This window comes from Dendrobates tinctorius, unplaced genomic scaffold (assembly GCF_039654945.1).
Source record: "Dendrobates tinctorius isolate UK_male_01 unplaced genomic scaffold, ASM3965494v1 ptg000023l, whole genome shotgun sequence".
Taxonomy (NCBI): Eukaryota; Metazoa; Chordata; class Amphibia; order Anura; family Dendrobatidae; genus Dendrobates; species Dendrobates tinctorius.
The window spans coordinates 12,185,518-12,199,309 of record NW_027361691.1 but is presented as its reverse complement, the minus strand read 5'-3'; the positions used below and the strand labels follow the sequence as shown (position 1 = coordinate 12,199,309).

The 13,792-nt window shown below is 42.9% G+C and overlaps 1 protein-coding gene across 4 annotated transcripts in view; it reads right to left on the bottom strand.

The window, feature by feature from the left end:
- Nucleotides 1–13,792, bottom strand: part of LOC141084515 (N-acetylated-alpha-linked acidic dipeptidase 2-like) — a 98,126-nt gene that overhangs the window by 64,406 nt on the left and 19,928 nt on the right. For all 4 annotated transcript variants that reach the window (XM_073569270.1, XM_073569271.1, XM_073569273.1 and 1 more), the window contains 5 exons: nt 13,143–13,329; nt 10,376–10,469; nt 8,367–8,459; nt 3,535–3,620; nt 1,617–1,736 (listed from right to left, as the gene is read on the bottom strand). In XM_073569270.1, coding sequence (XP_073425371.1) covers nt 1,617–1,736; nt 3,535–3,620; nt 8,367–8,459; nt 10,376–10,469; nt 13,143–13,329 — 580 coding nt within the window. The remainder of the gene's footprint in view (nt 1–1,616; nt 1,737–3,534; nt 3,621–8,366; nt 8,460–10,375; nt 10,470–13,142; nt 13,330–13,792) is intronic.

Sequence of the window (13,792 nt, the reverse complement as noted above, 5' to 3'; positions counted from 1 at the left end):
CCATCTCAGACAGACATCTGTCCAGCCTCTGTTTGAAGACTTCCATTGCAGGAGAACTCACCACCTCTCGTGGCTGCCTGTTCCACACACTGATCGCCCTCACTGTCAAAAACTTTTTTCTAATATTTAATTTGTATCTAATTTGTATCTTCTCCCTTTCACTTTCCTTCCATTGCTTCTCATGTTTCCATCTACAAATGAGAATAATTATAATCCCACTACAATGTGACAGCCCTTGAGATATTTGTAGACAGTTAAGTCTCCTCTTAGCCTTCTTTTTTGCAAGCTAAACATTCCCAGATCCTTTAACCTGGGCACAGTATTTCAGATAAAGCCTGACCAAGGTGGAGTAGAGGAGGATAATTACTTCATGTGATGTAGACTCTATACTTCCCTAAATATGTCCTAGAACTGTGTTTGCCTTTTTTGCTGCTGCATCACACTGTTGACTCATGTGCAGTATGTGATCTATTAGTATACCCAACTCTTTTGCACATGTGCGGTTGCTTAGTTCTTTTCCTCCCATTCCGTGAGTGTAATTTTCGTTTTTCTTGCTCAGATGTAGAATTTTGCATTTCACCATGTTAAATACCATTCTATTAGTTGCTGCCAATTGTTCAAGCTTATCAAGATCATTGTCAATCTTTTCTCTGTCTTCTCTAGCTTTTGCATCGTCTGCAAATTTCATTAGTTTACCTTCAGTTCACATATCTAGATCATTTATAGAATTGTTGAACAATACTGGGGTCGGGACAGAGCTTTTCTATACCCCCACTTGAAACACTTTTCCAATTGGATGAGCAACCATTTATCACCACTATTTGCATACAATTACTGAGCCAGTTATGAATCCACCTAACCGTAGCCTTGTCAATCTCATACTTGGTCATTTTTTCAATAAGGATAGTATGAGATACTTTATCAGATGCTTTGCTGAAGTCAAGATAACCTATATCTACCACATTTTCCTAATCCACCCAGTCAGTGATTCCACCATATTAGAGAATTAGATTAGTCTGGCATGACTTGTTTGCTACAAACCCATGGTGGCTCTGGTTAATTACTGTATTCTTATCCAAGTACTTACATACATGCTGTCTAACAATTTGTGCAAAGATCTTTCCTGGTATAGAGGTAAGGCTCACTGGCCTATAAGTACTTGGCTCATTGAAACAATGTAAGTATGGAGGAGTGGAAGGGCTGACATTCAGTGGAAGTTGGGATTTTGGGGTAAAGTTAATTTTCATGGCAAGGAATAACTTTGCAAATTTTTACAATTCATCTGATGACTCTTCATAGCAATCTAGAGTTAATGCAAATTGCCACTATAAAAACTGAAGCAGCAAACTTTGTGATTACCAAAATTTGTGTCAGTCTCAAAACTTTAGGCCACGACTTTACAATGAGAGAGCAGAAGTCATAAAAAGTTGAAATTTCTATTGAAACCCTATTGCAAAAATGCTTTCTAGCCAAAAGTACATGCAAAAAGGAAAATAAAACGCCCCCAAATGCTGAATTCTGAATGTGACATTCTGCATTTCGTTCCACTACTTTTTCTATATGGTCTCCAAAACAAGCTCCAATATAGGTATATACTTGTATATTATGCTTTGTACCTTCTCTTACTTTTGCACCAAAGCTTCTTGCAACTTCTTGAAGCACGGCAGTCCCAGTAGTAGGATCAATTCCTCCAAAAACCCAGGAATCCCGATGACCTCCCAAAATGATATACCGGTCTGCAAAATAAAGGACATTGTAATGAACGCTTATTATGTGTTTTAAGGTGGTCTCTAACTTCATATTGACATGTAGTTCATAACGCTGATGAGGAAAATTAGCTGAACCCCCCGAATTTTCACTTCCACAAACACAGTTGGCCTTGATATCTGGACAGAATTGCATCACGCAGCAATTAGTCCTGGCTACGTGTGCGAGTTCCTGTATGTCTAAGGGACAAGCCAATATTACAATGTCAGGTTGTGCTCTATATAATTAATGTGCATTAAAGATCAGCAACTTTGCAATTATGTCACTTAGGAAGATACTAATTTACAGACTGTTTTATACCCCCGAGCTGCATTTACAATGCTGCTGATCATTACTGGAAAGTCAACAAGCTGTAAACAGCCAGCCTCCTGTAACACAGCAAGACAGTGCTTAGTACAGATTACTCTATAGTGCCTCGCTTCCAAAATGTGATTTATCAGCACAAGTTCTGTTCAGCTAATGAAGCAGAAGAGTGAGTGCAGCTCTGGAGGAGTATAATACAGGATGTAATTCAGGATCACTAATGTAATGTATGTGCACGGTGACTGCACCAGCAGAATAGTGAGTGCAGCTCTGGGGTATAATGCAGGATGTAACTCAGGATCAGTAATGTAATGTATGTACACAGTGACTGCACCAGCAGAATAGTGAGTGCAGCTCTGGAGAATAATACAGGAGGTAACTCAGGATCAGTAATGTATGTACACAGTGACTGCACTAGCAGAATAGTGAATGCAGCTCTGGGGTATAATACAGGATGTAACTCAGGATCAGTAATGTAATGTATGTACACAGTGACTGCACTAGCAGAATAGTGAGTGCAGCTCTGGGGTATAATACAGGATCAGTAATGTAATGTATGTACACAGTGACTGCACCAGCAGAATAGTGAGTGCAGCTCTGGGATATAATACAGGATGTAACTCAGGATCAGTAATGTAATGTATGTGCACAGTGACTGCACCAGCAGAATAGTGAGTGCAGCACTGGGGTATAATACAGGATCAGTAATGTAATGTATGTACACAGTGACTGCACCAGCAGAATAGTGAGTGCAGCTCTGGAGTATAATACAGGATGTAACTCAGGATCAGTAATGTATGTACACAGTGACTGCACCAGCAGAATAGTGAGTGCAGCTCTGGGGTATAATACAGGATGTAACTCAGGATCAGTAATGTAATGTATGTGCACAGTGACTTCACCAGCAGAATAGTGAGTGCAGCTCTGGAGTATGATACAGAATGTAACTCAGGATCAGTAATGTAATGTATGTACACAGTGACTGCACCAGCAGAATAGTGAGTGCAGCTCTGGGGTATAATACAAGATGTAACTCAGGATCAGTAATGTAATGTATGTACACAGTGACTGCACCAGCAGAATAGTGAGTGCAGCTCTGGGGTATAATACAGGATGTAACTCAGGATCAGTAATGTATGTACACAGTGACTCCACCAGCAGAATAGTGAGTGCAGCTCTGGGGTATAATACAGGATGTAACTCAGGATCAGTAATGTATGTACACAGTGACTCCACCAGCAGAATAGTGAGTGCAGCTACTCTGTTTGTGCACAGTGACTTAGATGTTTATATACGCTCAATCTATATATAAACTGTTAATGATTATCCAGTGTTAGACACCACTCTGCACTAAGGGTTTTGATCAGGATATGAGTCAGAGCACAGCACTATCATTTTTCCATTATCTGCGTCCCACCTGCCTTTACCACTATCCTAGTGAGCCATCGATCCTATATTACATACCCGGCTCCAATGCTCCCCGGATGGCGCCAATGACATCATAAATCCTTGTGACCTCATTGTTGTTGTACACGTGCATCCTCACTTGTCTGAAATGTTAATATAGGATTATTTATTAATACTTGTGAAAAAATAATTGCGGACAAATAATAAGCCAACTCTAAAGTTTTCCACGTGTATAAGACGGATGCCCGAGAGCTGGCACGCATTACAGTAACATCCCAGAATGACTCTCACGCTGCAGGTCGCACGTTCATCCGTCTGTACCGAGAATAGGTGACATTTCCATACACTTAAAACCTAGGTGACAGCTTTCATCTCTGTGAATGGGAGTGAGGGACGGGTTACAGGGTGCACAGAGAACGCAGGATGGAAATTCGCTCCTCTATGTAGTAACTATGAGCAATGTGTTCTGCAGCAGCTGGGATATGAGGAGGTGTCCAATCAGCACCTACGGAGTAGACAAGTGGTGTCATAAACTTGTGCAATCATTGAAAATAAAGGAAAGACTACACTATAGTGGTTATAGGGGCTTAAAAAATAGGTTTGCTTATTTAAAAAAAAAAGCGCTACACCCGTTGACAAGCTGTCAGTGGTACGGCAATTCATTTCTGTTCATTTTTTTATATCTTTTTCACGTAATGCATTCCTTGGGATAACATTTTCTGGATCCATCAAGTCTTTGAACTTAGTCCCCCTCATTTGTGGTCCGGTCAACAGATGTTCAATAAAGGGGTCACCTCGTTTCATATAAGTGAAAGGATAAGTAAAGGAGTGCATGACGGGCCTTGCTCACATCGTGTAAGTGATGTACAGTTCGCACGTATGCTGCAATAAGCTCCAAGCATACGCGCTAAGCATATCTAGACAACGCGATCTCACAAAAATGGACGCGAATATAGTTTTCGAGCACGCTGAAGACAATTGGTTAGAACTGAAACATGCGCGAATAACACCCTATGGGAGCATGTTCTCTCATCACTAGTTATAACATGTTATCACCTACACACAGGATAGGCAAAAACTAAGGACCAGTGAGGGTTTGACGACTGAGTCCCCAATCTAAACGATACAGCAGTTGCTCATGCGCACGACTGACTGAGGACAGCGCTCCATGTTCTCTGGAAAACCTATAGAAACTGAATGGAGCAGCAGCGTCCATGAGTGTCTGCCAAGAACCCATCTGATTGCAAGAACTGGGAACTTTTGACCCCGATGGAACGCAGTATCGGTTGCGCATGCGCAATGAAGACTCAATTATTCTCTGTGGGACTACGGGTGCTAAGCGCCGTACTCAGCCCTCTCCATCAGTCCTACAAACCCTGGAAGAAATGGCACGGCCACCTCTACAATGTAGGGGGGGTGCACAAGTGTCCCATTTTCTCAGTCAGTGGTGGCCTCGTTGGTCGGATCTCTTTACTGTCCCGTGGACTTGATCACGTGTTATAGTCAAATGTTGCTGGTCACCAAAAGCACATTAGGAAAGAAGCCGGTTTGTTTCCATACTATTGTTTAAAAGATGGAGTCTAGAGGTCAGTGGGTTTAAAGGGGTTTTCCATGATGCAACATTAGTAGCCATTCTTAGGGATAACTTGAAGCCAGAAGAACCTTAAACGCCACCTCGTGTGCGCGTCTCTGGTGCTGCAAGTCATCTTCAGAGGAGTTGCAGTACCAGGATCGGTCCCATGACGTGGATGACCTTCTCGAATGTATTCAGCACTATTTTATCATTTTTGTTGTGTATTAATGTAAGGGGCGCAATAAGGGACAAAAATAAAGCATTTAGCGAATTAAAGCAAATAGGTAGTGATGAGGCATTAACTAAATACAGAAGATTAAATAAGTTCTGTAAAAAGCAAATCAAGACAGCAAAGATTGAGACAGAGAGACTCATTGCCAGAGAAAGTAAAAATAATCCCAAAATATTCTTTAACTACATAAATAGTAAGAAACTAAAAAATGATAGTGTTGGCCCCCTTAAAAATAGTCTGGGTGAAATGGTGGATGAGGATGAGGAAAAAGCCAATATGCTAAATGACTTCTTTTCAACATTGTTTACACAAGAAAATCCCATGACAGATAACATGATCAGGGATAAAAATTCTCTGTTAAATGTCACCTGCTTAACCCAGCAGGAAGTACGGCGGCGTCTAAAAATCACTAAAATTGACAAATCCCCAGGCCCGGATGGGATACACCCCCGAGTACTGCAGGAATTAAGCACAGTCATACACTCACTGGCCACTTTATTAGGTACACCTGTCCAACTGTGTGTTAAGACTTAATTTCTAATCAGCCAATCACATGGCGGCAACTCAGTGCATTTAGGCATGTAGACCTGGTCAAGACAATCTCCTGCAGTTCAAACCGAGCATCAGTATGGGGAAGAAAGGTGATTTGAGTGCCTTTGAACGTGGCATGATTGTTGGTGCCAGAAGGGCTGGTCTGAGTATTTCAGAAACTGCTGATCTACTGGGATTTTCACGCACAACCATCTCTAGGGTTTACAGAGAATGGTCCGAAAAAGAAAAAAAATCCAGTGAGCGGCAGTTCTGTGGCCGGAAATGCCTTGTTGATGCCAGAGGTCAGAGGAGAATGGGCATACTGGTTCGAGCTGATAGAAAGGCAACAGTGACTCAAATTGCCACCCGTTACAACCAAGGTAGGCAGAAGAGCATCTCTGAACGCACAGTGCGTCGAACTTTGAGGCAGATGGGCTACAGCAGCAGAAGACCACACTGGGTACCACTCCTCTCAGCTAAGAACAGGCATCTGATGGCTACTTTCAGCAGGATAATGCGCCATGTCATAAAGCTCGATTCATCTCAGATTGGTTTCTTGAACATGACAATGAGTTCACTGTACTCAAATGGCCTCCTCAGTCACCAGATCTCAATCCAATAGAGCATCTTTGGGATGTGGTGGAACGGGAGATTCGCATCAGGGATGTGCAGCCGACAAATCTGCGCCAACTGTGTGATGCCATCATGTCAATATGGTCCAAAATCTCTGAGGAATGCTTCCAGCACCTTGTTGAATCTCTGCCACGAAGAATTGAGGCAGTTCTGAAGGCAAAAGGGGGTCCAACCCGTTACTAGCATGGTGTACCTAATAAAGTGGCCAGTGAGTGTAGATAGACCATTATTTTTAATCTTTAAAGATTCCATAATAACAGGGTCTGTACCACAGGACTGGCGTATAGCAAATGTGGTGCCAATATTCAAAAAGGGGACAAAAACTGAACTTGGAAATTATAGGCCAGTAAGTTTAACCTCAACTGTGGGTAAAATCCTGGAGGGTTTTCTAAGAGATACTATACTGGAGTATCTGGAGAAGAATAACCTCATGACCCAATATCAACATGAGTTTACAAGGGACCGTTCCTGTCAGACTAATCTGATAAGCTTTTATGAAGAGGTAAGTTCCGGACTGGACCAAGGGAATGCAGTGGATGTGGTGTACATGGACTTTTCAAAAGCTTTTGATACAGTGCCACACAAAAGGTTGATACATAAAATGAGAACAAAGGGGATAGGGGAAAATATGTGTAGGTGGGTTAAGAGCTGGCTCAGGGATAGGAAACAAAGGGTGGTTATTAATGGAGCACACTCAGACTGGGTCACGGTTAGCAGTGGGGTACCACAGGGGTCAGTTTTGGGCCCGCTTCTTTTTAACATATTTATTAATGACCTTGTAGGGGGCATAGAGAGTAGAATTTCAATATTTGCAGATGACACTAAACTCTGCAGGGTAATCAATACAGAGGAGGACAATTTTATATTACAGGAGGATTTATGTAAACTAGAAGCTTGGGCTGATAAATGGCAAATGAGCTTTAAAGGGGATAAATGTAAGGTCATGCACTTGGGTAGAACGAACAAGATGTATAATTATGTGCTTAATTGTAAAACACTGGGCAAAACAGTCACTGAAAAAGACCTGGGTGTATGGGTGGACGACAAACTCACATTTAGCGGCCAGTGTCAGGCAGCTGCTGCAAAGGCAAATAAAATAATGGGATGCATTAAAAGAGGCATAGATGCTCATGAGGAGAACATAATTTTACCTCTATATAAGTCACTAGTGCGACCGCACTTAGAATACTGTGTACAGTTCTGGTCTCCAGTGTATAAGAAAGACATAGCTGAACTGGAGCGGGTGCAGAGAAGAGCGACCAAGGTTATTAGGGAACTAGGGGGTCTGCAATACCAAGACAGGTTATTACACTTGGGGTTATTTAGTTTGGAGAATCGAAGGCTTAGGGGTGATCTTATTACAATGTATAAATATATGCGGGGACAATACCAAGAGCTTTCTAATGATCTTTTTACTCTTAGACCTGTGACGGGGACAAGGGGGCATCCTCTACGTCTGGAGGAAAGAAGGTTTAAGCATACTCACAGACGCGGATTCTTTACTGTAAGAGCAGTGAGACTATGGAATTCTCTGCCATATGATGTTGTAATGAGTGATTCCCTACTAAAATTTAAGAATGGACTGGATGCCTTTCTTGAAAAGTATAATATTACAGGGTATATACACTAGTTTCCTTAATATTGCGTTGATCCAGGGAGCTAGTCTGATTGCCGTATGTGGAGTCGGGAAGGAATTTTTTTCCCCAATGTGAAGCTTACTTGTTGCCACATGGGTTTTTTTTGCCTTCCTCTGGATCAACATGTTAGGGCAAGTTAGGATAGGATATGGGTTGAACTAGATGGACTTAAAGTCTCCCTTCAACCTTAATAACTATGTTACTATGTTAATTTTTAAATTTTTCTGTAGATACAATTTGCAAAAACTAATGAATGAATAGACGATAGGAGCTTTCAGTTTACCGGTTGGAGACACCTGAAAATCCAGGTCCGATGTTGTACGAGACATTAAGATTTCCTTTCCATGAAGACGGTGATGCCGGGCCTCCTATTAACCTGGAGGAAGAGGATATGTGTATTAATTGGAACATCTATAACTCAATTAATCTGACACACATGGGGGAAAATGGAGCCATAGACCATGCACACATGTCTTATCATGGACAGGATTACATTGAAAAATAAAACCTTTATATACAGTAGATAACACAGGATCCATCATTTACAAAAAGTGATATCACAGCTCACCTCCTCCTCCTGTACAATGACTAATAACACCTCTCTATACAGTAGATAACACAGGATCCACCATTCACAATAGGTGATGTCACAGCTCACCTCCTCCTCCTGTACAATGACTGATACCTCTATATACAGTAGATAACACTGGATCCACCAGTCACAATAGGTGATGTCACAGCTCACCTCCTCCTCCTGTACAATGACTGATAACACCTGTATATACAGTATATAACACAGGATCCACCATTAACAATAGATGTCACAGCTCACCTCCACCTCCTGTACAATGACTGATACCTCTATATCCAGTAGATAACACAGGATCCACCATTCACGATAGGTGATGTCACAGCTCACCTCCTCCTGTACAATGACTGATAACACCTCTATATACACTATGATTGTTTTTTCCCCCCATTTCGGTATTCACGCTTTTGGATAACTAATTTTATATTTTATTAGTTGGGAATAAAGCACGCTGTAATACCGAATTTGCCAATTTTTCTTTTTTCAGATTTAAAATATTTACATTTGGGGAAATTGGGCAATTTAAAATTTTATATTTGCATTGTTAATATGGTTTTTCCAGTTTTAAATGGTTTCCTTAGTTGAACTGAACCTATAACATATATAAAGTATTTGTAAAATGATGAGTAGCAGCATGACAAACATGGGGACCTCCAGCAGGTGGAGAGACAGGAGGGCGATGGGTTTCCTAAATTACTGCCCTCCTTTCCTAACCTTTTAGATATCGCCAGCTCCGAGCACAGCAGTTATTCTCAGGTGCCGGCTGTACAGCGCAGCTCCTGAGCCCGCTCCATACAACATGTCTGCTGTACTTGAACAACGGGCGACGTCAAGGGGCTACTTACTGTAAAATTAAAGACTTTGTATTTCACTGCAAAATCTCAGTGTGCACATACCCACACTAGCCCAAAACACCAATTATCTTAGAACCATAGGACCACAAAACGGAACCGTTTAGGCAAATCTGTATTAAAAAGGACCACTTTGGGTCCTATTCAAAAAGTATGCGCTTCTATGACTCAGCATCCCTGACCCCTAGGCTTTCGCAAACTGGACTGGAACCGAAAAGTTGCTTGACATTAGCCACACCGTGCCAACCCCAACCTCATCCTGCCCTAGTAATCAGTTGTGTCTACATAAAAATTTAGTTGGGAGCCTTCAGTCACTTGTAAATGTACATAACTTTAATATATTCTGAAAAGGGAAGAGCAAATCTATTCGAAACTAATCAAATTATCTTCGCATTACCCCAAATTGGTAGAGTCTAGTGACTGATTAGTAGTTGGAGCAATATAGGTTGGAAAGGGCTTAAAAAAAAAAATCATTTACCCAGCCTCTCGTCTGTCCCTGCAGCCGCAGCGCCTCGATGGCCCTTCTCTGGCTTTCTAGGGTACCGTTTCTTCTTCACTCTTTGCTGGTGCTTCCACCATGGGTTAGGCTTAAAGCAAGTTCCAACATCATAGCGTCGGCCACCCAAAGTGACCACATGGGGTGATGGAAGCTGTGAGTTCATCATGTCAGAACGCGCGTCGAGGCCCTACCAGCTCCAGAAGCACTGGTAAACAGTGAAGAGGAGTCGGGTTCTAGAGCCGAGTGGAGCCTTATGAAGATAGTGGAGCACCGGCAAATTTTCTGCCCGAAATTGAGCAAATCTACTGAATTAGAATATTGGCAGATTCGCTCGGCTCTCAATTGGAGCATACCTTAGTATTTGTGCAGCATCATGATATCCTATAGGATGGACGGGAATGCTGGGAAGTCCGACTCCGTCATCTGCCTCGTATCTATACATAAAATCTGCCGGAGAGAGAGATCATAATAAACTACAGATCACTGACCATGCACTAAACAATAGAAGGATAAAAATAGTAACAACGACTACAGATGCCATTCTATAGTGCTCATAATAATTGCCAAGTCCCCGCCCCCACAAAATATTTTTAACACCAAGTTAGAAGATATTACAATTTGTAACTTTCTCAACCATGGGTCCGGGTTTACTCTTAACCTAGGACAAAGAAACCAGCATTTATAATAAATTCTTCTTGGCCTTGCATGGAATTGTGATTTAAAGGGTTTTTTCCATTTTTTCATTTATGGACATTGTTGGTTAGAGCTTATGGAAACAAGCACTTTTACAATTAACTGTTTATTATAATTTACAGCCGTTCTTGAGATATTAACACTTTTTTCTTTTGTTTACAACTCGTTGCCTAGGAGAACGACCACCGCTGCGCGGTCTAACTTTATTAGAAGGAAACAGTGCGCTCCAGCAATCCTGCCCAGCTCCAAAACAAGCGCTTACAAGCTCAATAGAAAAGAGACTGAGAACTACGCGTGCGCTACTGTTAAGCAACGGTGGTCGGTCTCCAAGGCAGTGAGCTAAACACAATCAAAGTGATAATATCTCAAGAACGGCTGAAAATTTTAATTAGCAATAAATTACAAAATTACTTGAATTTACAAAAGCTATCCAAAATTAACCATTTATGAAGGTGAGCAAAAACCCTTTAATTAATCCTTTCTGCCATGTATTTCCACTACTGAGTCTAACCATGTGGCTTATCCAATAAAGGGCCGATCATGGAATATACAGATAGATTCTGACTACTAGAATGAGATCATAACATGATAATATTTTATGACGGCCAAATCGTTAATCAGACTCAACACCGGGCAACGATGTGGACTCCCAGTACTCAATCGGCTAGGGTTACAGGACCGTATGCTCTCCCATCCAAGAAAAGTGGTCTAATTATGCTAATCAGACTCGGATCGGAGTGGCGTCGGAGAGAGGGATCGGAGGGGCGTCGGAGAGAGGGATCAAAGGGGCGTCGGAGAGAGGGATCAAAGGGGCGTCGGAGAGAGGGATCAAAGGGGCGTCGGAGAGAGGGATCAAAGGGGCGTCGGAGAGAGGGATCAAAGGGGCGTCGGAGAGGGGGATCAAAGGGGCGTCGGAGAGAGGGATCAAAGGGGCGTCGGAGAGGGGGATCAAAGGGGCGTCGGAGAGAGGGATCAAAGGGGCGTCGGAGAGAGAGAGAGAGAGAGAGAGAGATCGGAGGGGCGTCGGAGAGAGAGAGAGATCGGAGGGGCGTCGGAGAGAGAGAGAGATCGGAGGGGCGTCGGAGAGAGAGAGAGATCGGAGGGGCGTCGGAGAGAGAGAGAGATCGGAGGGGCGTCGGAGAGAGAGAGAGATCGGAGGGGCGTCGGAGAGAGAGAGAGATCGGAGGGGCGTCGGAGAGAGAGAGAGATCGGAGGGGCGTCAGAGAGAGAGAGAGATCGGAGGGGCGTCAGAGAGAGAGAGAGATCGGAGGGGCATCGGAGAGAGAGAGAGAGATCGGAGGGGCATCGGAGAGAGAGAGAGAGATCGGAGGGGCGTCGGAGAGAGAGAGAGAGAGATCGGAGGGGCGTCGGAGAGAGAGAGAGAGAGATCGGAGGGGCGTCGGAGAGAGGGATCAAAGGGGCGTCGGAGAGAGAGATCGGAGGGGCGTTCGAGAGAGGGATCAGTTTTTCTCAGATTTGGAGAATAACAACAACAAAAAAGTTTATTGTCTATATTCGGTCAGTCTGTGAAGATCGGACCACACCCAGATGTGATCCAAGTGCGGTCCGATTTTCTTTCACAATCCGATAGACTTGAATGGCCGAGTGAGATCCGATTATCGGAGGCAAATCGTGCATGCTGCCATTGTTTTTCCTTGAACCAATCGGACAGGTGCACAGCCCCATAGTGTAATGTGTGGTTCGATGTTTTAATGGATCACACTCAGATCGAAACTACAGTAGTCTGCCTGAGACCTAACACACTAAGAATAAAAGATCTGTAAACAGCAGTTTTTAAAGGTTTCCAAACTGTAACATTAGGGTCAGTAATAAGTAAAGCTAAAACACAGCAACAAAAAAACTGAAAATATCTTACAGAGTTTTTAAGTGTTGCTACAAATTTGTAAAAATAACAAATAGGTTTCCAAGAGTCCCAATGAGAACTGTAATTTGGAGATCCAAAAAAAATGTTCCGGGCAGATTCTCAGATTAGCCATTGCCATGTAAGTTTTATTACTTGTTGGTTTCTCACCAATAGTTACAAAAACTGGTTTTATAGGAAATGGGCCGAAAAATCTACCCCCAAACCAACTTCTGACTAGGGTGTGTTTTCCACATATGTTGCAGATTTAAGAGGGGTTGTTCAAGAGTGCTAGGACCCTCAAGGATCAGTTTGCCTTCAGGAAGAATTTGCCTTCAGGAAGAATGAAGCACTACACAGTTCCCATTTACATCAATAGGTTCTTAGGGTAACAAAGGACATTTTTAGTCGTCCAAAGCTAGAACTGTTCTCTTCTTTTTCGAGATATCTTGTTTATTTGGCACTGATCATCTGAACTAGGTCTACATGTGGACATCAAAAGATCTCCACAACAAAAGTCCACCTAATCTAAAGGTTTCTGCTCCAAGTTCTTCCCATCTACTCACCTTTTGCAGGATAACCTGGTGTTAGAGGATCCCCTGCGCCATTAAGATTCAAGACGTTACCACGTTGGGCGCCACCACCTGGCAGGTTCCAGCCAGCAGGATAGGGCTCAACTCCGGGAGAGCAGTAATCAGCCGGATCCGAGTACAGGATAATCCCTTTGGCTCCTGCCAGTATAGCATTTTTCACCTACGGAAATACAGCATCCATGAGTATCTCAAACAAACATTCTTCATTTTTCATTCATCGTAACCTTAAGAACGCAAAACAAATACTAAACTGAATGCAAAATAAAGTACAAAATGACAAAAGTATGTGAACATGGACCTTAAAGGGGTGGTCCGGCCTTAGGGGGTACAAGTCTGCAGTCACTCTATGTGGCAGCAGACTCGTGAATCCTCACAGCATTCATACTGTGAGGATTTTCCGATGCGAGGAGCGGACGGTCATGTGACCGCAAGTATTTGCCTACTTCCAGCCACATTCCAACTAGACGTGTCCGGCCCCGCTCAGTACAAATGCACTGAGTGAGGCTGGGACACGTCTAGTCGGCACGTGACCGCATCTATGCAAATCACATACTTGCAGTTTCGTGCCCACTGCTCCTGGCAAATCTGCTCATTGTGAGGATTCACATATTTCCTTCTCCTTG